The sequence below is a fragment of the Coregonus lavaretus genome (assembly GCF_964263955.1).
Source record: "Coregonus lavaretus genome assembly, chromosome: 6".
In the NCBI taxonomy this organism is placed as follows: domain Eukaryota; kingdom Metazoa; phylum Chordata; class Actinopteri; order Salmoniformes; family Salmonidae; genus Coregonus; species Coregonus lavaretus.
Genome location: NC_139993.1, coordinates 28,895,217 through 28,918,755, shown reverse-complemented (window position 1 = coordinate 28,918,755; position 23,539 = coordinate 28,895,217). Strand labels below are relative to the sequence as shown.

General features: G+C 42.8%; 1 protein-coding gene across 1 annotated transcript; it reads right to left on the bottom strand.

The window, feature by feature from the left end:
• Nucleotides 1-1,716: 1,716 nt before the first annotated feature.
• Nucleotides 1,717-10,102, bottom strand: LOC311130426 (SCL-interrupting locus protein homolog). The gene is made up of 6 exons (XM_084163149.1): nucleotides 9,623-10,102; nucleotides 8,463-8,924; nucleotides 7,175-7,304; nucleotides 4,105-4,261; nucleotides 3,464-3,783; nucleotides 1,717-3,174 (listed from the first exon to the last, which is right to left on the bottom strand). The coding sequence occupies exons 4-6, from the start codon at nucleotides 4,198-4,200 to the stop codon at nucleotides 2,454-2,456; spliced, it is 1,137 nt and encodes a 378-aa protein (XP_084019275.1). The 5' UTR covers nucleotides 4,201-4,261; nucleotides 7,175-7,304; nucleotides 8,463-8,924; nucleotides 9,623-10,102; the 3' UTR covers nucleotides 1,717-2,453.
• Nucleotides 10,103-23,539: the final 13,437 nt, after the last annotated feature.

The window sequence follows — 23,539 nt, the reverse complement described above, 5'->3', positions numbered from 1 at the left end:
AGCACCTTTGGGGTCTGAATTCAGTGGAACAATATTCAATCAAAACTGTGAGATGAGAATTCTTTGATTAGAACTTAGATGTCAACATACAATTCAAATTCTCATCATATAGATGTCACAAAGGTTACATGATTTGGAATGTTTACCGTTACCATGCAAACCTGTTTGTTAGTTCCAATTCTACATTTTTTAATGTAAAATTCTCATTATCAAAATGAAGAAAGCAGGTAAAACATGGTTTCGAGCTTGGTGTTCTTTTTTCTTTGTATGCTGCTTTAGCACCACCGAGACCAAAACCAGAACTAGAAATGGAAGAAAACAGCGAAAGATCAAAGAGACTGAATTTATCGAATTGACTGACCTTGGGAAAAACACTTCATTCAATGGATCATGCAACACACCTGACCATTGGCCATACTTCCCTCCAAACCTCCTGCCCTCACCACCCCTGGAGCAAAACACAACCATGACAGAGGAGATCTTTGGTGATCTCACCCTGCTCAAGCCTGGTCAGTCCATGGGAGATGCCTGGAACACTTCAGACATTAGGTAAACATCATTACAGCGAATACTGCATTATGGTACTTGTATGATCTTTTAATTTAATGACCCAATAGAATTCAATAGTTCTGATTTCCCTTGAAGACTATGAAAAAGGTAGTCTGGTCCCATACTGTACGATGGTAGTTGTCTACAGCACATCCAGTACAGTATGGAACCAGACCAGGAACAAGGTGTTACGTCAGGCTGTGTGTATCCCATAGAGCGGAAGAACCTTGTCGTCTTGAGGTTATGAAGAACCAGACAGGCCTGTGGGGCAGCAGTGTGCAACGCCAGCCTCAGCAGACTTCACCAGGCAATCACCTCAGCCACGCCCTGGGCCAGTATCTGGACTCCACCACCATACCGATGACCTCTGACCTCCAGAAACTGGGCCTGACCTCTGATTTCATGAAGGTGCCTGAGGAGACGCTATTTATAGAGGTGTGGGACCTCGGGGAGGGCGCAGGGGACCATCGCTATAAGGCCAAGTGGGCAATTACCGAGGAGCACGGCATTGTGCTAGACCAGGGCACCTGGCTGCAGAATGATGACAACTGGTGAAACCACACATGAAAGATGTTGGTGAACAATTATCTTCACCTCACGATTCATAAGTGTGAAAACATTAAAATACTTTATTCCGGCATTCCTTTTATTCTTTAATCCCTCCAACTTTGTATCCAGTACTAGAATACTCCTGCAGCTGCATTACTACATGGATGAGTGAAAACTGTAGTTCTGGTAAACAGATGTGATGGAGAAAGAGAAATCAGTGACAGGTGCAGGGATAGGATGAATATATCTGAGCTACACTCTTACTCTGTGCCGACATGCTGTTAGCGTATGAGATTAACCACATTTTCCATTGAGCCCAGAATAGGCCATTCCCCCCACAACATTAGCTTTAACCAGGAGCCTAGTTCTAGCACAGATAAGCAACATTTCACAATTGAAATCTCTAGTACTTCTCTCAATTTCTTCTATATATGCCTGTTGTGACATGGCAATTTTTTGAAGAGCGGTGAGGAGAGGTTAACAGTGTCTGTCGGAGGGGTGTGAAAATACTGCAGGGATTGAAGGCTGAAGGCTGGGTTGGGGTGGGCATTGTGGGACTGTAGAGGGCTAACTAAATAGAATAAAATTTACATTCACAAAAGAAAGAAACAACCTTCTGTGGAAAACGTAAATGAATCAGGTACATATTTATTGAGGCAATCTTAAATAGAAATTTCAATGTTGGAAATGAGAAATAATGCTCGAGGCATTTCATGTAAACACACACAAGAAAAACAATGCAGCATGAAAGAAACGTAAATATTTACAACATTAAAAACTGAGAAGTACAACAATTTGGCATGAATGTAGTCTGTTTCACCATGTAATCAGACTTTAAAAAATCCCAACATTGACTATAAATAGGTGCACATCAATTACCACGAGATTGGTATAGTGGTTATCAATAAACGGCCAAACTGTAAATTAAATAGCTTTTACAACGGTTCAGACAATTGGCATCCATGGCATGTTGAAAATCAAAAGCATTTAAAATAAAAATAGATAGAAAGGACCTAGCTGCCACCATTGAAAAGAGCTACATCATGACACTACACCCTCCTCCAAGTGGTAGTAGTAGAAAGAGGAGAATCATTTTGCTCACAGACAAAAGAGCACTGTGGTGATTTGGTAACAATCTCTGTCAATCAGCGGTCACACACACATGTATACATTACAATGAGCACCATGAAGATTAAAATAAAGAGGCATAATTGTTTTTATTGTAAACAAAAATGTATGGAAGCATTTAAAAATCTCTTACTAAGGAAACAAGCAAACTGACAAATCCCAATGGATTCGACAATACATTTCATTTGTCATTTTGAGTTCCCTTTGCATTAGTTCCCATGGGTCCTTTAGAAGAGTTTCGGCAGCTGTCGAAGTCTACTTAGGTCCAAGAAATTTCCCATCGACCCTTCTGGTTGAGGACACTCCCTCTGCATTTTTCCAAAAGATGGCCGCTGTTTGGCGCCATTCTCCTTCTCCAAACTGTGTTTGGCGCCGCGGGCCAAAAGCTGCATTTTAGGACGCAAGTCTCTGAGTAGCTGGCTTTGAGAGTCTGCATGCAGTGCCTGGGGGTGGACAGGGTCGGAGTGGGGCAACTCGTTTGTGATGTTTTTCAGAACCAAACCTTTGTGCTCCCACTCTCCTAGTCCTTCTTGTTCCGGTTGAACATGGAACTGTACAGTGTATCCCATCTCCGATTGCTCCCCCTCGGCCCTCTCCTCCTCCTCACTCCCACTCCCCTCCTCTATCAGCCCGTATCTCTTCATGTACTTGCGGGTGGCTAAAGACATGTTGTTCGGAGACAGAATACTGCTCTGTCCCATGGCGCTCTTCTCCGTTGGGGGCTTCTCTGAGAGCAGTGTGCAGGGGCTGAACCTGGGACGGGCCCCGGGGGGCTGTTGCCCTCCCCCTACAGAGAGCCTGGAGAGCTGCTGGTCGCTTAGGTATCGGAGGGCGATGGCGTTGGCCTCCAGGCTGAGGTCCACGCTGCCGCCCCACATGCTGGTCCCCATCGACTCTGGGAGGGTCAGTCTGCTGATGACCGCCTCTGGGTTGATGCCGGCCAGGGTACTGGGGAGAAGGAAACGGAAGCTGCATTTTAAATCAAAGTTACAGGAACACCTTCTGCATAATGTAACCTACGTAGCTAAATTATGTCGAGCTTACATGAGAATGAGCAAGAAAGTAAGAGAAACAGCCACTGTAATGGCCCCTATTGTCATGTTAGAATGGCTGTAACCATCATAACGGGTCCATTTCCCACAACTGAAACATCCTCTTGTTATACCATAATACTACTACCTCTATGACCTACGTGCAAAGATGGTCAAGTAAACCTGAAACTTCAAGGCAAACATACCTGGCACTCTCTACAGAGCTGTGCGTGGTCTTGCCCCCGGGGTCGGCAGAGTCCAGGTCCACGTTGACCCCTAGCTGCTGCAGCTGGCGCAGCGTGGCGTGGAGCACCTGGTCCCTTCCTCCTGGCTGCTGCTCTACTTTGGTCTCCGGCCTCCGGGAGCTGACGGGAACAGGGCTAGGGGATGACTGCTGGGACTGACAGTGGGACACTTGTCTAGGGGACAAGCTGTGTCTCTCTCGCAGTCTGTACGAGGTGCTTCGATCTTCTTCCTCTTTGACATCCTCGTTCACTGATCCCTGGAGACGGCTGTTCACTTGGCCCTGTGGAAGGATGAAGAACGTCAGATCTTTATTTATAAGCGCTTTTCATATGTTTAGGTCCAAGCGACAGATAGTCAAAGGGATTTCACAGGAGGGAGGCTGGCCACATAACATGTTGTATTAAGCATTTCACTGCAATACTAGATTCTGTTGAAACATTCTCCAAAAGAAGTATACCAGGATGAAAGACGGTGCAAATTCAAATACATTGCCTAATTACTTGGAGCCGTGCTCATAAGTATATTTTTTTCTTCCGCAAATCATGGTCTCCTGTTGACATACATGGAGCAAATAAAAGTCCATATAAAAGATTACTCTTACCAGTAGATCCTGATAAAACCGCTGATCATCCTCCACCGCCCTGGGCTCCTGACTCTTGGTGCTGTCCCTCTGTGGAGACTGGGACTGGTAGTACATGCTGGCACTCTCCCCCAACACTGGACTCTGGAAAGAACAGTCTCCAAATGCTGACTGAGTCCTGCAGGAAATGCACAAAAACACATGCTGTTCATACTACGGTTAAAAAAATACTTTACTGAAATGGCCACAAGGTGGCACCAGTGTTCAGACGGTGTTCAGCGGGTGAGCCGTCACAGTTGGTGACAGAAGTGGTATCACACTTCTGACGCCAGTTGTGAGGGCTCACCCTCACGTGCATATTTTCACATCACCCATGTTCTCCTGTGGCTGGGTTTCAGATTGAAAGCTTGGTCTATTCCATTCAATCACTGAAGCCTCGTTCTGGTGTAAACTGCCGTTCAGAGTTGTAGGTGGTGAACTACAACCATTACTTTCTTTCATTCTTCCAGTCAATTCAAACTGAGGGCTGGAAGAAAACAAGCGTTCAGTTTGAAATGCAGCCAACCGTTCTCTTACCTAGACTAGCACCTACACAGCAGGGAGAGATGCAGTTAGTCAACTAAGGGTGCGTTTGTAAATTCACTCTGGCCATCTACTCCGATTTCAGAGCACTCTCGTCTGAGTGTGCCAGAGCGCAGAATAACTGATGAATTTACGAACTCGCTGAATATGACCAGTGTCAGTAAACGTCAGCAAAAAAACATAATTCAGTTGTTGCCAACAGCACAGTTAGTCAAATAAAGTAAAATGTTATTGGTCACATACACATACAGGTGCAGCTCAATAAATTAGAATATTGTGGAAAAGTTAAGTAATTTCAATAATTCAACTGACAAAGTGAAACTCATATATATCGTGGATTAATTACACAAAAAGTGAAATAGTTCAAGGCTGTATTTTTTTAAATCTTGATGATTACGGCTTACAGCTCATGAAAACCCCAAATTCAGTATCTCAGAAAATTAGAATATGACATAATACAGACATGTCGGCCTTCTGAAAAGTATGTTCTTGTACATGCAGTCAGTACTTGGTTGGGGCTCCTTATGCATGAATCACTGCATCTATGCGGCGTGGCATGGAGTCTATCAGCCTGTGGCACTGCTGAGGGGTTATGGAAACACAGGTTGCTTCGATAGCGGCCTTCAGCTCATCTGCATTGTTGGGTCTCGTGTCGCTCATCTTCCTCTTGACAATACCCCATAAATTCTCTATGGGGTTCAGATCAGGCGAGTTTGCTGGCCAATCAAGCACAGTAATCCCATGGTCATTGAACCAGGTATTGGGACCTTTGACAGTGTGGGCAGGTGCCAAGTCCTGCTGGAAAATGAAATCAGCATCTCCATAAAGCTTGTCAGCAGAAAGGAAGCATGAAGTGCTCTAACATTTCCTGGTAGACGGCTGAGTTGACTTTGGACTTGATGAAACACAGTGGACCAACACCAGAAGATGACATGGCTCCCCAAATCATCACTGACTGTGGAAACTTCACACTGGACTTCAAGCAACTTGGATTCTGTGCCTCTCCACTCTTCCTCCAGACTCTGGGACCTTGATTGCCAAATTAAATGCAAAATGTACTTTAATCTGAAAAGAGGACTTTGGACCACTGAGCGACAGACCAGTTATTTTTCTCCTTAGCCCAGGTAAGACGCTTCTGACGTTGGCTCTGATTCAGGAGTGGCTTGACATGAGGAATGCGACAGTTGTAGCGCATTTCCTGGATACGTCTGTGCGTGTTGGCTCTTGATGCACTGACTCCTGCCTCAGTCCACTCCTTGACAATCCTCTCAAGGCTCCGGTTATCCCTGTTGCTTGTGCACCTTTTCCTACCACACGTCTTCCTTCCACTCGAATTTCCATGAATATGCTTGGAAACAGCACTCTGTGAACAGCCAGCTTCTTTAGCAATGAATTTTTGATGTTTTCCCTCCTTGTGGAGGTTGTTGATGTCTGTCTTCCGAACAACTGTCAAGTCAGCAGGCTTCCCCATGATTGTGAAGCCTACTGAACTGGACAGAGACCATTTAAAGGCTCAGGAAACCTTTGCAGGTGTTTTGAGTTAGTTAGCTGTTTAGACTGTGACACCTTGAGTCTACAATATTGAACTTTTTCACAATATTCACATTTTGGGGTTTTCATGAGCTGTAAGCCGCAATCATCAAGATTAAAACAAATACAGCCTTGAACTACTTCACTTTTTGTGTAATTAATCCACAATATATATGAGTTTCACTTTGTCAGTTGAATTATTGAAATTACTTAACTTTTCCACAATATTCTAATTTATTGAGCTGCACCTGTATTTAGCAGATGTTATTGCGGGTGTAGTGAAATGCTTGTGTTCCTAGCTCCAACAGTGCAGTAGTATCTAACAACAGTGCAGTAGTATCGAACGCTCTAGATAACCAGCTCTGCTAGGGCAAGTAAAATGGTCAGAGGGAGTTTCTCTCATTTGTATCTGGAAGTAGCTAGCAAGCTAGCCAACTTTAGCCAGTTAGCTTGGGTGCTTGACTGCCGTCGTGAGGAACGCTCGGATCAACCCTACTCCTCGGCCAGAGCGTCCAGTGTGCGCTCTGAACGCTCCGAGAGCGAAACACTGAATTTACAAACGGACAATATGACAACGCTCTGAATTTACGCCCAGAACGCAGTCTGGCACTCCAGAGTGAATTTACAAACATACCCTATATGTGTAGTAAGCAAAATGTCTTATCAAGACAGTTACACAACAAAAGAGTAACCATAGGTGTATTGATACTGTGTATTGATACGGGTTAGTCCGAATTCACTTTTTCTATTCAGGAGACCTGGAGAAAAAAAAGGCCATGTTCTCAGTAGATCGCAAATGAACCATAAAGTGAGAAATACGATTTTCACAGTGCTTGAAGAGAATAGAGCGTCACACGGTCTTGCAAAAACAAGCACAGTTCAAAACGGGAAAGTGATAGGCCTAGAATTGGATCAAAATGCAGTGGATAGACAAACAATGACCAAGATTGCCAGAAGCGGTGATGAATGAGTCCAGTACCTGTGCCAACAGCGATGCTAACACTTCTCTTGGTCTGTTGTCCTGGGGAGGTCTGTGTCTGGATGGCTGCCTGCTCAGTGGATGGAGAGGAGCTCTCTCCTTTCCCTTGGGCCTCAAGTAGCTTCTGGATCTGAAATCAACAGGGTAAGAAAGGTTGAGAACTCCTGTTCTAAAGCTTTAAGATTGTGTAATTTGGTACAGTGTCTGATATCCACAATGACACGGTGAAGCATGGTGGTGGCAGCATCATGCTGTGGAATGTTTTTCAGCGGCAGGGACTGGGAGACCAGTCAGAATCGAGGGAAAGAGGAACGGAGCAAAGTACAGAGAGATCCTTGATGAAAACCTGCTCCAGAGCGCTCAGGACCTCAGACTGGGGCGAAGGTTCACCTTCCAACAGGACAACAACCCTAAGCACACAGCCAAGACAACGCAGGAGTGGCTTCGGGACAAGTCTCTGAATGTCCTTGAGTGATCCAGCCAGACCCCGGACTTGAACCCGATTGAACATCTCTGGAGAGACCTGAAAATAGCTGTGGAGCGACGCTCCTGTTTTTGCTTTGTCATTATGGGGTATTGTGTGTAGATTGATGAGGGGAAAAAAACATTTGATCAATTTTAGAATAAGGCTGTAATGTAACAAAATGTGGAAAAGGTCAAGGGATCTGAATACTTTCCGAATGCACTGTAGCTCTCCCACAAGAAGACTCAAAATATGAACCCTTTAAGACTTAGGTACAACAGCCAGAATAAGACAAGTGAAAGTTATTTAGTCTGTAACTGTAATTGGAAAATCCCATTGACTGGCAGAATAAAATCTGGCCCAATCCAGAATCGGGTAAACTACTACTACACAAGACAAATGACAGACACCAAATTCCCAAAACAGATGTTTGGTTTGTCAGTCATCACCAGTCCATGTATGAGCAATACAAATAGAGTGCTGTTCCCACGCTACATAAACATAACCTGCAGTCACCTCACCAAGTGATACACAAACTGTCATTAGGAGAATAGTGGAGAGAATAAGGGGAGTAATTGTCCAATGCGAATGTGGGGTACTGTCCCAACAGTAACAATATCCATAATCTTATGAATGTGAAATTGAGTGAGTACCTAGCCTAGCATCTCATCCGAGTAGTACCTACCTCTCACCTGATTAGTACCTGAGTAGCACCTACCTAGCCTAGCGTCTCACCTGATTAGTACCTGAGTAGCACCTACCTAGCCTAGCATCTCACCTGATTAGTACCTGAGTAGCACCTACCTAGCCTAGCCCATGTCTCACCTGTCCTCCCACCAGCTGCAGTAGGGCAGTGTTGAGAGGCAGCAGCTCGATGTCGGTGGCGATGGCTGTCTGGTCAAAGGGGCAGGCCTTGCGGTGCAGCTTGTTCAGGCACATTTTGCAGACGGTGTGTCCACAGCCCAGGCTGATGGGCTTGCGGACACTCTCCTCAAACAACTGGGTGCAGATGGGACACAGCAGGAATTCCGTCCATTGCGGCGCTTGCACAGGCATTGTAACCCACAGAGGTCTCTAGGGGAAGCACTGTGGCTTCGACAAATGCCTTCCCTTTCAAAATAAAGGTAGATCCTTCAGTGTGTTGGTGCGTTGCCACGTAGGGTGTTTTATTTTCAAAACAAAGTGATGCAAAAGATCTGACAAATTCAACTGGAATCAAAAACTATTCTGAACATCAATTTTCTTCTAAACGTTCAGACATCATGAATATTCAGTATGTGGTATGACCTGAAAGACAAAAGAGAGAGAGAACAGTCAACTACATACACCAAACCCAAATGGCAAACAGATTCATCCTGTGGGAAGAAAAGAACATCCACATTTGCTTAACTACCTAACTATGCTATGACCAGCTAAAAGCAGCAATGGTGCAGCAGATGTTCTGAATTTGATTCACTTGTCTGCCCTTTCAGTAAAGGACAAAACCAGCTGGACGTCAATGAGACTCCCCTGTTGTCTTCACTCTGTGGTCTGGGAGTGTTGGGGTATCCCCCAGCAGCAGTCGTGTTCACTAAATGCCAGTAGGCTGATGAGTTACTTACAGTGGCTATTTTAAGACCCTTCCTGTGTCCAATAAACAGAGCTAATCTGAAAACAGGAAGTTTGGGGCTTCAATTGGGAGACAGCTTCTTGTTGCTGTATACGAACAGGTTACCGTAACTGAATATCCAAATTTCAGCTGCAGAAGTGAAACCCTAGCCTAGATGTAATACTGCAATTGATGAGTGAGGAGTGGAAAGAAACATAATTTCAACTGTCTCACAACATAACAAAGCATGGAGTTTCACATTATTTGTCACAGCTCTTTATGTAATCACATCCCGAACTATGATTCACTTCATAAGCATGTCTGAGCCTGTAGACAAAACACATTTCTGCTGCTATGTTGCTGTGACCCATTAGCCCGTATCAACTCCCTTTTCTACTAGAATTGATTTGAACATCAAGAACAATATCTAGGATGCCAATACAAAAGTCTGCTGTGTAAACCTCTCTTATACAAGTAGTGCTCTCAAATGCATCGAAACAAGACACAGCCCAGATAGAAACTCTATGCGCCCAGTGCTGCCACTTTCTCACCTGACATGTCACTACAATGAGGAAGAGCTTCTCAGTTGATTTATGCTCCCGCAAGCAAAAACAAACTCAACAAAATTGTAATAAGAATTTGCCTAAAGCCCGCACTTATCCTTGTATCTGGTTCAAGATGGACATGTGTAACATTCAAATTATCTATTTTGTTTGCGTACGTGCCCGTGCCACCGCTGGCCCCGTCACTATGGCATAATTTGGTCTTGTGGCCAGTGTCAAAAAAGTCACAACCGATGTCACAGGCAGGTGTCTTCGACCTGAACGAGGATTTCACAGGATGAAAATAGCCAGAGGGGTGGACTCAGTGGGTGAGTTACCAATCAGAGTAGGGCTGTGGCGTAGGTAGCAACACAAGTGTTTCATATGAAATAGGAGCAGGAAACACCCTCACAGTGGTGCTTTGGTGAGTGGCCCAGGATTTGAGAGTGTTTAGCCTATGTGCTGGGAATTGGCTGTAACAGGTGACATGTGATGGAACAACAGGGGCATTTCCTCAGTCAGTGTCTGACAGAAGGTGGGAAAATACCCTCTTATAAATTCAACTATATACTAATCAACACCAAGAAGATATACATATCCCTATGTGTTTCTGAGATTGAGGGGAGTCATCACTGGGGTCCCAATATATATGTCCACAGATGATATTAAAGAAAATGTGAAGGGAGGCAGAGTGATTGAGGCCAAAAGGTTGATCAGTAGGAAAGAGGGTCAAAGAAGTGAAAGCTTGTCAGTGATTCCTTAGTTTCAATGTTTGAGAATTTGTCCCATATGCAATGCAGTGTTTTAAATGCCAAAGAATGGGACATGTAGGAAAGAAAATATGTGCCAAGTGTGGAATGGCACATGATTACGGTGAATGTGGAAGCAATGTGAAGGTTAAGTGCTGTAATTGTGGGGGAGAACACAGTGCAGCATTTGGTGGATGCCAGGTACAGAGAGAGGCTAGAGAGGCTCTGAGATATAGGATCAGTCATGATGTATCACGTGCAGAGGCCGTAAAACAGATTGGTAGAACTACAGTGCAGACTAATGGAGCTTACATGGATGTACCTGTAGTAAGTGGACCTACTGTAGGTGCTGGTGCTGCTGATGGTCCTGGCATGGTTTCGAGGCCTGTTCAGAAATCTTGTGCTCATGAATGTGCGGTGTCAAAGGACACTTTGATAATGAATACATTTAATTTCAGTTTTTATTGGTAAGATTATCAGTACGACTCAGATTGTGGAAAGCAGAAATGCCAGGTTGAAGGTTATTGTGGAGAAGGCAAAAGAGATATTGGGGTAACAGATGTTACTGTTGAATTGGTTGTTGACATGCTGAACAATCCTAAGGGTGGAGTGCATGATATAGATCAAGTTTAATGGGGTTGGGGAGGGTGTGGTAAAAGTTAGGGATTTATTTGGTTTAGAATTTTATTTTCATGGTAGTGCAGAATTGGGCAGATCATGATTGATCGTATATTCCAGCACAGTAGGTGGCGCCATGCACTTTAAACGTTTGTTTGCGGACCGCCATGATATCATAGAAGAAGAAGAAGAAGAAGACTATGTTTTTCTCTGTTCCCAGTCAGACAGCACAGGGAGTGTCTCACATGGCACAGCAATATCTAAAGAATCCAGAATGTCCTGCAGGTGTTGAAGATGTGTATCTAAGGGAGTGAACGTTATTTATATTGAGGGATACCTGGAGGTAATCGGACGTCTTTGAAATGAAAATGGAGGCCTTCCCTTGAGGAAAATATATTTTTTACCTGGCCCTTCTCGAGCGTTGGAAAAAAAACATTAAACCCTCCCCCTCCAAAATGATCATTAAAACAAAATAGCAGGGAATATTAAATCCCTTTTTAGTAGGCTATCAATGTTGCAGTCATGATTTCTATAAAAATCTACACGTTGTAGAGAACCACTGCTGTATTCATACCATGTTCATGTTATCTGCTAGAGGGCGGCATTTACCAATGTAAGCGTTAAGGACCGTCCACACCAAGGACGATAACTATAACGATAAATTATACATAACTATAAAATGTTGGCGAGCATCCACACTAGAGGAAAGTTTATCGTTCTATAGTAGCCTACACCTGTCAATCAACTGATCAAAGCATCCTACTGCATGCTGTAGCCCTATTAATAAGGTATAACACAGACCATTTAGTGCTTCAGGGTGTGTTCATTGGCATAGTGACAACTGCAAATAATATTTCAATGTAGGCTGCATGTAGCTTAATTAAAAAATAAATACATTACATGTAGAAATTCAACAACAAACACTGTTTAGCCTCCCCATCTTTGCTCCCATAAAGAAATAGAGCCTGCGAGAAGAGCCCTGTGTGGCTTCAGGCTATTCGGTGTGGGAAATGTGGGGACCTGGTGTCCAAGAAGGCTACACATAGCTATGTGGGTGGAAAACATTTAATCACAGGTAAAACATTTCACTTGTTTAGTCTAGTCTGTTTGTAACGCCACTCACTACTTGTAGCTATTTAGGCTGTTTGTTTGTGTTTTTGGTCTTCGCTAGCTTAATGTTCCTGTTGGTAGCTAGCTAGCACCAGAGAGGAAGAGAGCCCAACTTGGCTGAAAATCTGTCTCCCTCCAGCAGGTGGCGTTTTCGTTGTTTCACCCACCAATTAAGGAGTTTTTGTATGGATGTCAATGAGAGCATATCGAATTTGTAAAAAAATAAAATGTCTTATTTGCTGCGTGAGGTTTATTTGATCGAATAGAAGTTTCGTAATGCTTAAGTTGTGACGAGTTTACTGATATAAGTAGAACATGTGACATCCAGGCAATTTTGAGAAAAAACACTTTAAATCAGAGTTGTCTCGAGATGGGTATGCATATTCATGGTAAGAAAAAACACTCGAGATGAGTATGCATATTCATGGTATGAGGCTAGTAGCATAGCATCTCTCTCAATTGAATACAGGCGGTTGACGTCAACAACCCTTATTGAATATTCAAAAAAGAATTACAATAATGAGATGTATCCACCAATACAAATAAAGGATAGGCAGGAGCTAGACAGCCCGCTATGCCGCTTTGTGGACAACGACTCCCATTGTTAGGGTGGAGAGACGTATCTTTTCAGGATATTCATAATCTTTGCTAGCAGTGAGCACTCACTCACTCACACCATCACAAAAAGGAGCATGAGGGAAGCCCTACAATATTACGTTTTTCTAAGTAGTGAGAACACTCGGGAAAAGGCAATGTTAAAAAGTCATCTTTAGACATGTTTTACTTGGCTTAAATGTAGTTTTGTAATTGACTAAAACAAGTAGACAAAAATAATGGGGTAACCTAGTATCAGGACAAGACCCAAATGCAGACAGTTATAATCACAGATGTTTATACAAAACAGGGGGCAGGCAAAGGACAGGTCAAGGGCAGGCAGAGGTCAGTAATCCAGGGCAGAGTCACAAAGGTACAGAACGGCAGGCAGGGTCAGGGCAGGCGGAATGGTCAGAAATCCAAGGCAGCTTTAAACAGGTACAGAACGGCAGGCAGAATCAGGGTCAGGGCAGGCAGAATGGTCAGAACCGGGAGGACTAGAAAACAGCAACTACAAAAACTCGAAAACGGGAAAACACGCTGGTAAGACTTGACGGGACAAGACGAACTGGCAACAGACAAACAGAAAACACTGGTATAAATGGGGACAAATGGGAGACACCTGGTGGGGAGTGGAGACAAACACAAGACAGTTGAAACAGATCAGGGCGTGACACATACAGTGGGGAGAACAAGTATTTGATACACTGCCGATTTTTCAGGTTTTCCTACTTACAAAGCATGTAGAGGTCTGTAATTTTTATCATAGATACACTTCAACTGTGAGAGACGGAATCTAAAACAAAAATCCAGAAAATCACATTGTATGATTTTTAAGTAATTAATTTGCATTTCATTGCATGACATAAGTATTTGATCACCTACCAACCAGTAAGAATTCCGGCTCTCACAGACCTGTTAGTTTTTCTTTAAAAAGCCCTCCTGTTCTCCACTCATTACCTTTATTAACTGCACCTGTTTGAACTCGTTACCTGTATAAAAGACACCTGTCCACACACTCAATCAAACACCATTAGTAACACACTATGCCGTCATGGATTAAAATCCTGCAGTGCACGCAAGGTCCCCCTGCTCAAGCCAGCGCATGTCTAGGCCCGTCTGAAGTTTGCCAATGACCATCTGGATGATCCAGAGGAGGAATGGTAGAAGGTCATGTGGTCTGATGAGACAAAAATATAGCTTTTTGGTCTAAACTCCACTCACCGTGTTTGGAGGAAGAAGAAGGATGAGTACAACCCCAAGAACACCATCCCAACCGTGAAGCATGGAGGTGGAAACATCATTCTTTGGGGATGCTTTTCTGCAAAGGGGACAGGACGACTGCACTGTATTGAGGGGAGGATGGATGGGATCATGTATAGCAAGATCTTGACCAACAACCTCCTTCCCTCAGTAAGAGCATTGAAAATGGGTCGTGGCTGGGTCTTCCAGCATGACAACGACCCGAAACAAACAGCCAGGGCAACTAAGGAGTGGCTCCGTAAGAAGCATCTCAAGGTCCTGGAGTGGCCTAGCCAGTCTCCAGACCTGAACCCAATAGAACATCTTTGGAGGGAGCTGAAAGTCCGTATTGCCCAGCGACAGCCCCGAAACCTGAAGGATCTGGAGAAGGTCTGTATGGAGGAGTGGGCCAAAATCCCTGCTGCAGTGTGTGCAAACCTGTTCAAGACCTACAGGAAACATATGATCTCTGTAATTGCAAACAAAGGTTTCTGTACCAAATATTAAGTTCTGCTTTTCTGATGTATCAAATACTTATGTCATGCAATAAAATGCAAATTAATTACTTAAAAATCATACAATGTGATTTTTGTTTTAGATTCCGTTTCTCACAGTTGAAGTGTACCTATGATAAAAATTACAGACCTCCACATGCTTTGTAAGTAGGAAAACCTGCAAAATCGGCAGTGTATCAAATACTTGTTCTCCCCACTGTATGTCTGAGGGGAGTCTACTTGGTAGTAGTAGTAGTAGTAGTAGTAGTAAATATGAATGGTTGCATCATTTTATCTTTTATGTCAATGCTCGTCATTAATAGTTACGGCAAGCGTTATATCGCTACTATGTCAGTATTATGACAATGCCTGGATCCCTAAAGTCAAGTGACAGAATACAGTAGCAGTAGAATGAGTCAGTTTTCGCAATAAAATGCAAATTAATGACTTAAAAATCATACAATGTGATTTTCTGGATTTTTGTTTTAGATTCCGTCTCTCACAGTTGAAGTGTACCTATGATAAAAATTACAGACCTCTACATGCTTTGTAAGTAGGAAAACCTGCAAAATCGGTATTGTATCAAATACTTGTTCTCCCCACTGTAGGTTATTTTCCCCAACAATCTAATACCGACTGGGTCTATAAAAAAAGGATACAAAACACATCTACAGATGGCTGTATTGGTCCGCTAATACAGGACTGGTAAAGGCTTTACTTTTGTGAATTTTTATTTTTCAATACACACATTTGGAAAGTATTCAGACCCCTTGACTTTTTCCCCATTTTGTTACGTTACAACCTTATTCTAAAATGGATTAAATTGTTTTTTCCCCTCACACACAATACCCCATAATGACAAAGCAAAAACTGGTTTTTAGATACCAAAAAAAAACTAAAATATCACATTTACATAAGTATTTAGACCCTTTACTCAGTACTTTGTTGAAGCACCTTTGATAGCGATTACAGCCTCGAGTCTTCTTGGGTATGAAGCTACAAGGCTGGAAATTTCTCTCTCCCATTCTTCTCTGCAGATCCTCTCAAGCTCTGTCAGGTTGGATGTGGAGTGTCGCTGCACAGCTATTTTCAGGTCTCTCCGGAGATGTTAGATCGGGTTTAAGTCTGGGCTCTGGCTGGGCCACTCAAGGACATTCAGAGACTTGTCCCGAAGCCACTCCTGCATTGTCTTGGCTGTGTGCTTAGGGTTGTTGTCCTGTTGGAAGGTGAACCTTCGCCCCAGTCTGAGGTCCTAAGCGCTCTGGAGCAGGTTTTCATCAAGGATCTCTCCCAAGTTCTCTCATGTCACCCCGCTCCTCCGCACACTCCACTGGCTTCTAGTTGAGGCTTGCATCTACTACAAGACCATGGTGCTTGCCTACGGAGCTGTGAGGGGAACGGCACCTCCTTACCTTCAGGTTCTGATCCTACACCCAAACGAGGGCACTACGTTCATCCACCTCTGGCCTGCTAGCTCCCCTACCTCTACGGAAGCACAGTTCCCACTCAGCCCAGTCAAAGCTATTTGCTGCTCTGGCAACCCAATGGTGGAACAAGCTCCCCCACAACGCCAGGACAGCGGAGTCACTGACCACCTTCCGGAGACACTTGAAACCCTACCTCTTTAAGGAATACCTGGAATAGTATAAAGCAATCCTTCTACCCCCCCCCCCCCCCCATAAAAGAAGAAGAAAAAAATTGGTTGTCCCACTGGCTATCATAAGTTGAATGCACCAATTTGTAAGTCTCTCTGGATAAGAGCGTCTGCTAAATGATGTAAATGTACTTTGCTCCGTTCCTCTTTCCCTCGATCCTCACTGGTCTCCCAGTCCCTGCCGCTGAAAAACATCCCCACAGCATGATGCTGCCACCACCATACTTCACCGTAGGGATGGTGCCAGGTTTCCTCCAGAAGTGATGCTTGGCATTCTGGCCAAAGAGTTCAATCTTGGTTTCATCAGACCAGAGAATCTTGTTTCTCATGGTCTGAGAGACTTTAGGTGCGTTTTGGAAAACTGAAAGTGGGCTGTCATGTGCCTTTTACTGAGGAGTGGCTTCCGTCTGGCCACTCTACCATAAAGGCCTGATTGGTGGGGTGCTGCAAAGATGGTTGTCCTTCTGGAAGGTTCTCCCATCTCCACAGAGGAACTCTGGAGCTCTGTCAGAGGGACCATCGGGTTCTTGGTTACCTCCCTGACGAAGGCCCTTCTCCCCCGATTGCTCAGTTTGGCCGGGCGGCCAGCTCTAGGAAGAGTCTTGGTGGTTCCAAACTTCTTCCATTTAAGAATGATGGAGACCATTATGTTCTTGGGGACCTTCAATGCTGCAGACATTTTTTTGGTACCCTTCCCCAGATCTGTGCCTCGACACAATCCTGTCTCGGAACTCTACGGACAATTCCTTCAGCCTCATGGCTTGGTTTTTGCTCTGACATGCACTGTCAACTGTGGGACCTTTATATAGACAGGTGTGTGCCTTTCCAAATCATGTCCAATCAATTGAATTTACCACAGGTGGACTCCAATCAAGTTGTAGAAACATATCAAGGATGATCAATGGAAACAGGATGCACCTGAGCTCAATTTCAAGTCTCATAGCAAAGGGTCTGAATACTTATGTAAATAAGGTATTTCTGTTTTTTATTTGTAATACATTTGCAAACATTTCTTTGTCATGATGGGGTATTGTGTGTAGTTTGATGAGGAAAACTGTGTATTTAATCCATTTTAGAATAAGTCTGTAACGTAAAAAAATGTGGAAAAAGTCAAGGGGTCTGAAAACTTTCTGAATGCACTGTATATATATATTACATTTACATTTGAGTCATTTAGCAGACGCTCTTATCCAGAGCGACTTACAGGAGCAATTAGGGTTAAGTGCCTTGCTCAAGGGCACATCGACAGATTTTTCACCTAGTCGGCTCGGGGATTAGAACCAGCGACCTTTCGGTTACTGGCACAATGCTCTTAACCACTAAGCTACCTGCCACCCATATACAGTACCAGTCCAAAGTTTGCACACACCTACTCATTCAATGGTTTTTCTATATTTTTACTATTTTCTACATTGTAGAATAATAGTGAAGACATCAAAACTATGAAACAACACATATGGAATCATGTAGTAACCAAAAAAGTGTTAAACAAATCAAAATATTTTTTAAGATTTTAGATTCTTCAAATTAGCCACCCTTTGCCTTGATGACAGCTTTGCACACTCTTGGCATTCTCTCAACCAGCTTCACCTGGAATGCTTTTCCAACAGTCTTGAAGGAGTTCCCACATATGCTGAGCACTTGTTGGCTGATTTTCCTCCACTCTGCGGTCCAACTCACCCCAAACCATCTCAATTGGGTTGAGGTCGGGTGATTGTGGCGGCCAGGTCATCTCATGCAGCACTCCATCACTCTCCTTCTTGGTCAAATAGCCCTTACACAGCCTGGAGGTGTGTTGGGTCATTGTCCAGTTGAAAAACAAATGATAGTCCCACTAACCAGATGGGACGGCGTATCGCTTCAGAATGCTGTGGTAGCCATGCTGGTTAAGTGTGCCTTGAATTCTAAATAAATCACAGACAGTGTCACAATTTGTGTCACAATTGTCTTGAACGCACTGAAGTCAGATTTCCGAGTTCCGAGTTGTTTTGAATTGCGGCATTTCTACCGCTGTTCTTGTTGCACTAGCTCCCTACGTCATCCCTACAAGCGTTCTTTGATTTGCCAGATACTCTACACGACCACGTTCTGGATACGCCACGCACAAAGAGGGACTGATCGAACAGCCAATGGAAAGGTAAAAGCTAAATGCCCACCCTGCCGGGCTCAGCAAGGAGAATGCGAGAGAGAGAGAGCAGGGTTGTACACCGAAGTTACACATAGTCGAATTCAATACGTAAATTCCAAAATGCTGACAAATACTGAAATGTAATCGATTACAAATTACATGACCCTCCCCTGGACTAAATTAAAAAAGACTAAACCCTCCCCCTGACTGAAATTTAAAAAACATGACCCTCCCCCCTTTTCCTCTGGGTAAAAATTGTGTAAATTTCGACCGGTCCCTAAAACATATTTTATAATGTTCTACCTAATATACACAAGCACAATCATGACCAAAACCTCCAGCCACCTGAACAGTTTCTTTCCCCGTGCTGTGGCCCTTACCAACCAGCCATCTGGTCCATAGAGACTAAAGGACTATGCACTCTATGCTGCACACCGCATCAAGCCATCTCTGAAGGGCTGACAAAATATATGCACTATACTACATTTGCACTCTGTTCATCTCTCTGCTTTTAGATATATTCATATTGATACTGTAAAATTGCACATCCCACTGTACACTCTTAGAAAAATAACTCTTCCCCATAGGATAACTCCTTTTGGTTCCAGTTAGAACTCTTTTGTATATCCACATCCTCTTATGGTTCTATGCTCACTCTACCTATTTGTATATAATGTATGTAAACTTTGTTTAAACTCTGCTGTCTGTATTCTGTCTCTAAATGTTGTCTATCACTAGCAGCACCATATCACCAAGTACAATTCTGAGTGTGCAAATGTACTTGGTGAATAAAGGGGATTCTGATTCTGATATCACTACAGTGAAAGAGGTGTGATTGGCAAGATGTAGGTCCAGTTCTATGATGAATGAATAACTAGATTTACAAAATGATTAGAAAAATAAATGTGAATAGTGATTAGGGAAATTGTCTGCAAAATTAAATACAGCTACCAAGACTTGAGGCTTCTCGGGACTCCAGATCCACCTGTTGCGTGAGGTCACTGCTTTGTGAATAACTGGTATGTGGAGGTACTGAAATAACAAGAGCAGATAAGAGAGAATACCTTTACAACGGTTAACTAAAAATAAGAAGTTGTCAAGCTGTTTATACTTCGACATATCATGCATGCATTCCTTGAAAGCGTTAAGACCAACCGGTGGCTAAACGGGATCTTCTGACAAATTCAGGAATTCAATTCCCATTTAGGTCTCGTTGCCTCCAACGGGTCTTAGCTCCTTGATGGTTCCTTTTTTCTTTCCTCCCTGAGATGTAGATGAACAATACATTTCAATGTTGTAAACAGAATGAGTGTAGACACAACACTGTGTGATAATCTGGTAGGCCTATCACTGGACATTACCATCTGGGTCTCCAATTCCTCAGCAAGTTGGGTCAGAAGTTTACATACACTCAATTAGTATTTGGTAGTATTGCCTTTAAATTGTTTAACTTGGGTCAAACGATTCGGGTAGCCATCCACAAGCTTCCCACAATAAGTTGGGTGAATTTTGGCCCATTCCTCCTGACAGAGCTGGTGTAACTGAGTCAGGTTTGTAGGCATCCTTGCTCGCACACGCTTTTTCAGTTCTGCCCACAAATGTTCTATTGGATTGAGGTCAGGGCTTTGTGATGGCCACTCCAATACCTTGACTTTGTTGTCCTTAAGCCATTTTGCCACAACTTTGGAAGTATGCTTGGGGTCATTGTCCATTTGGAAGACCCATTTGCGACCAAGCTTTAACTTCCTGACTGATGTCTTGAGATGTTGCTTCAATATATCCACATAATTTTCCTTCCTCATGATGCCATCTATTTTGTGAAGTGCACCAGTCCCTCCTGCAGCAAAGCACCCCCACAGCATGATGCTGCCACCCCTGTGCTTCACGGTTGGGATGGTGTTCTTCAGCTTGCAAGCAATCCCCTTTTTCTTCCAAACATAGCGATGGTCATTATGGCCAAACAGTTCTATTTTTGTTTCATCAGACCAGAGAACATTTCTCCAAAAAGTAACTCTTTGTCCCCATGTGCAGTTGCAAACCGTAGTCTGGCTTTTTGATGGCGGTTTTGGAGCAGTGGCTTCTTCCTTGCTGAGCGGCCTTTCAGGTTATGTCGATATAGGACTCGTTTTACTGTGGATATAGATACTTTTGTACCTGTTTCCTCCAGCATCTTCACAAGGTCCTTTGCTGTTATTCTGGGATTGATTTGCACTTGCATCAAAGTACGTTCATCTCTAGGAGACAGAACACGTCTCCTTCCTGAGCGGTATGACGGCTGCGTGGTCCCATGGTGTTTATACTTGCGTACTATTGTTTGTGCTGATGAACGTGGTAACTTCAGGCATTTGGAAATTGCTCCCAGGTACACCTCCAATTGACTCAAATTATGTCAATTAGCCTATCAGAAGTTTCTAAAGCCATGAGATCATTTTCTGGAATTTTCCAAGCTGTTTAAAGGCACAGTCAACTTAGTGTATGTAAACTTCTGACCCACTGGAATTGTGATACAGTGAATTATAAGTGAAATAATCTGTCTGTAAACAATTGTTGGAAAAATTACTTGTGTCATGCACAAAGTAGATGTCCTAACTGACTTGCCAAAACTATAGTTTGTTAACAAGAAATTTGTGGAGTGTTTGAAAAACGAGTTGTGTGTATGTAAACATCCGACTTCAACTGTAAGTAACAGGGGCAGGGATCACTGAGGTCAATGTGTTATTGTCATGCTTAGTCAAGTTAGAGATGATTCTGAAGTATTTTCCTCCTAGGTCATGGAACTGGGTGACGTCAACAGTGTTGTTCAGGTAAGGACAGAGACCTCTATCCAGGACCTGTGTAATAACTGCCAGAAAAGATGGTCTGAACTCAGCAATAGACACCCACAAAGATGGCCCACAATAGACAACCACATACCACAACCATAGACACTTCCACAGCATTTGATTAAGGCAGCGCTGCTCCAGTGGTCTCAGGAGTCCCTCACAGGTTAAAGGGTCCATCTGGGAGCCGCCCACTGAGAGAAGACCCAGGACAACAGTGACGCACATCGCCAGCATCATACAGTATCTCAATATGTCTCATTATAATGTCTCAACCCACTGGGCACGCACTGGCTGAATCAATGTTTTTCAACTAGTTTGTCAACGTATTGTGACGTGATATCAACGTGGAAAATACATTGGATTTGAAAAAAGTAATCAACCAGTACCTTTTTCATCTAATTTTAACCAGCTTTGTAAACATTGAAATTAGGGTAAAACTTCAACTTAAATACATTGTTACATCAATCTAATTTCAACATAATCATCAGAACTACAGGATGTATACTTTGAAATTGCGTAGACAATCCAACATAGAAACGTAAAAAATATTTTTCATCCTGTATTGAATTGGGTGGTTGAAATTATGTTGAATTTGAGATTTGTTTAAACATATTTTATTTGACCTTTCAATGTTGATAGTAAAATGGTGTGTTTGACTCAACGCCATTGTTTGAACGTCATGCTATCAACCTAAATAAAGAGGTATATTGAAATAAAACGTTTAGCTACAGTCAATGCGTTCTGCCTGAACAGTGACGTCTACGAGGGGTAATGCACTTCAGTTAGAACAAGTCCACCATCCAAATGTCTACCTTTGCATACCCTGCTACGCTTTAGGAAAGAAGATGTGTTCTTTTCAGCTGAGCTATTATGACAACACATTTAGACATTGATCAGCTTCCATACTCATTTGCGTAGACTACCTAAATAACGTTGAATAGTTGAAAGTAACTCCTCTACATTTTCTTACACAAGCTGTATGTGAATGTAAATTCGGAGTGAGGTTGGGTTGATGAAGGCTATATTGACATCTGATTTACCCAACAAAGGACACCATCATTTAAACTTGTAGCTAGGTATACTATCATTCATCCATGGGTGACTGGATCTTTGGAAGTTTAGAAGTAGTTACCATTAGCGCTATAAATATGATGCTAAATTCATGATATTAATAATCCACTTTTATCTTTGGATATTGTCTTGTATATGAAGGCTGGTTGGTTGATTTCAAATGTAATCTACAAGTTATTAATATGTTGGATTCACATCTCTATCTCAACCAAAAATCTAAGTTGAAGAATAGGACTAAATCAAATCAAACTTTATTTGAAGTGCATTTAAAGTTTGATTTGATTTAGTGCTATTCTTTAACTTAGATTTTTGGTTGAGATGGAGCCATGAATCCAACATATCAATAATGTATTTGTAGACAAACTGCTTGGATAGTATATATACTCAATATTATGAATAACATATATAAAAGACAATATCCAAACGTAAAAGTGTATTATTAACATAATGAATTATATGGCTAGTGGTAACTACTTCTAAACTTCCAAAGATCCAATCAACCATGCTTCATGTTGAAATTATGGTATCCTTTGTGCAAAGCAGATGCCACTGTAGCCTACATAAACCCAACCTTACTCCTAATTTTCTTTCACATACTGCTTGTGTAAGAAAAGTTAGAGGAGTTACTTTCAACTAGTCAATGTTTAGGCAGTGTATGCAAATGAGTATGGAAGCTGATCAACATCTAAATGTGTTGACACGATGGCTAAGCTGAATCAAGCACAGCTTGTTTCCAAAGCTAAGCAGGATATATATATATATAGAGGGAGGCATCTGGATGGTCGACTTGTTATGACTGAAGTGCATTACCCCTCATATACCAGTAGGCGTCAATGTTGGCTTCCAATTTTATTTCAATGTACCTCTTTATTTAGGTTGATGGCATAACATTGAAACAATGACATTGATTCAAACATACCACATTACTATCGACATTGAAACAAGGTCAAATATAATGTCTTATCAAATATGAAATTCAACATAATATCAACCACCCAATATATATATATATATATATACAGTGCCTTCGGAATGTATTCAGACCCCTTGACTCTTTCCACATTTTGTTATGTTACAGTCTTATTCTAAAATTGACTTGAGATGTTTCTACAACTTGATTGGAGTCCACCTGTGGCAAATTCAATTGATTGGACATGTTTTGGAAAGGCCTGTCTATATAAGGTCCCACAGTTGACAGTGCATGTCAGAGCAAAAACCAAGCCATGAGGTTGAACAAATTGTCCGTAGAGCGCCGAGACAGGATTGTGTCGAGGCACAGATCTGGGAAGG

Bases quoted from the DNA above. Each gene is read 5' to 3' on its own strand.
- LOC311130426 (XM_084163149.1), bottom strand. From the start codon at position 4,200: ATGTACTACCAGTCCCAGTCTCCACAGAGGGACAGCACCAAGAGTCAG. The intron at 3,784-4,104 runs GTAAGAGTAATC...ATCCTTCCACAG, and splicing joins GGTTTTATCAGGATCTACTG to GGCCAAGTGAACAGCCGTCT. The intron at 3,175-3,463 runs GTATGTTTGCCT...CCTTCTCCCCAG, and splicing joins AGCTCTGTAGAGAGTGCCAG to TACCCTGGCCGGCATCAACC.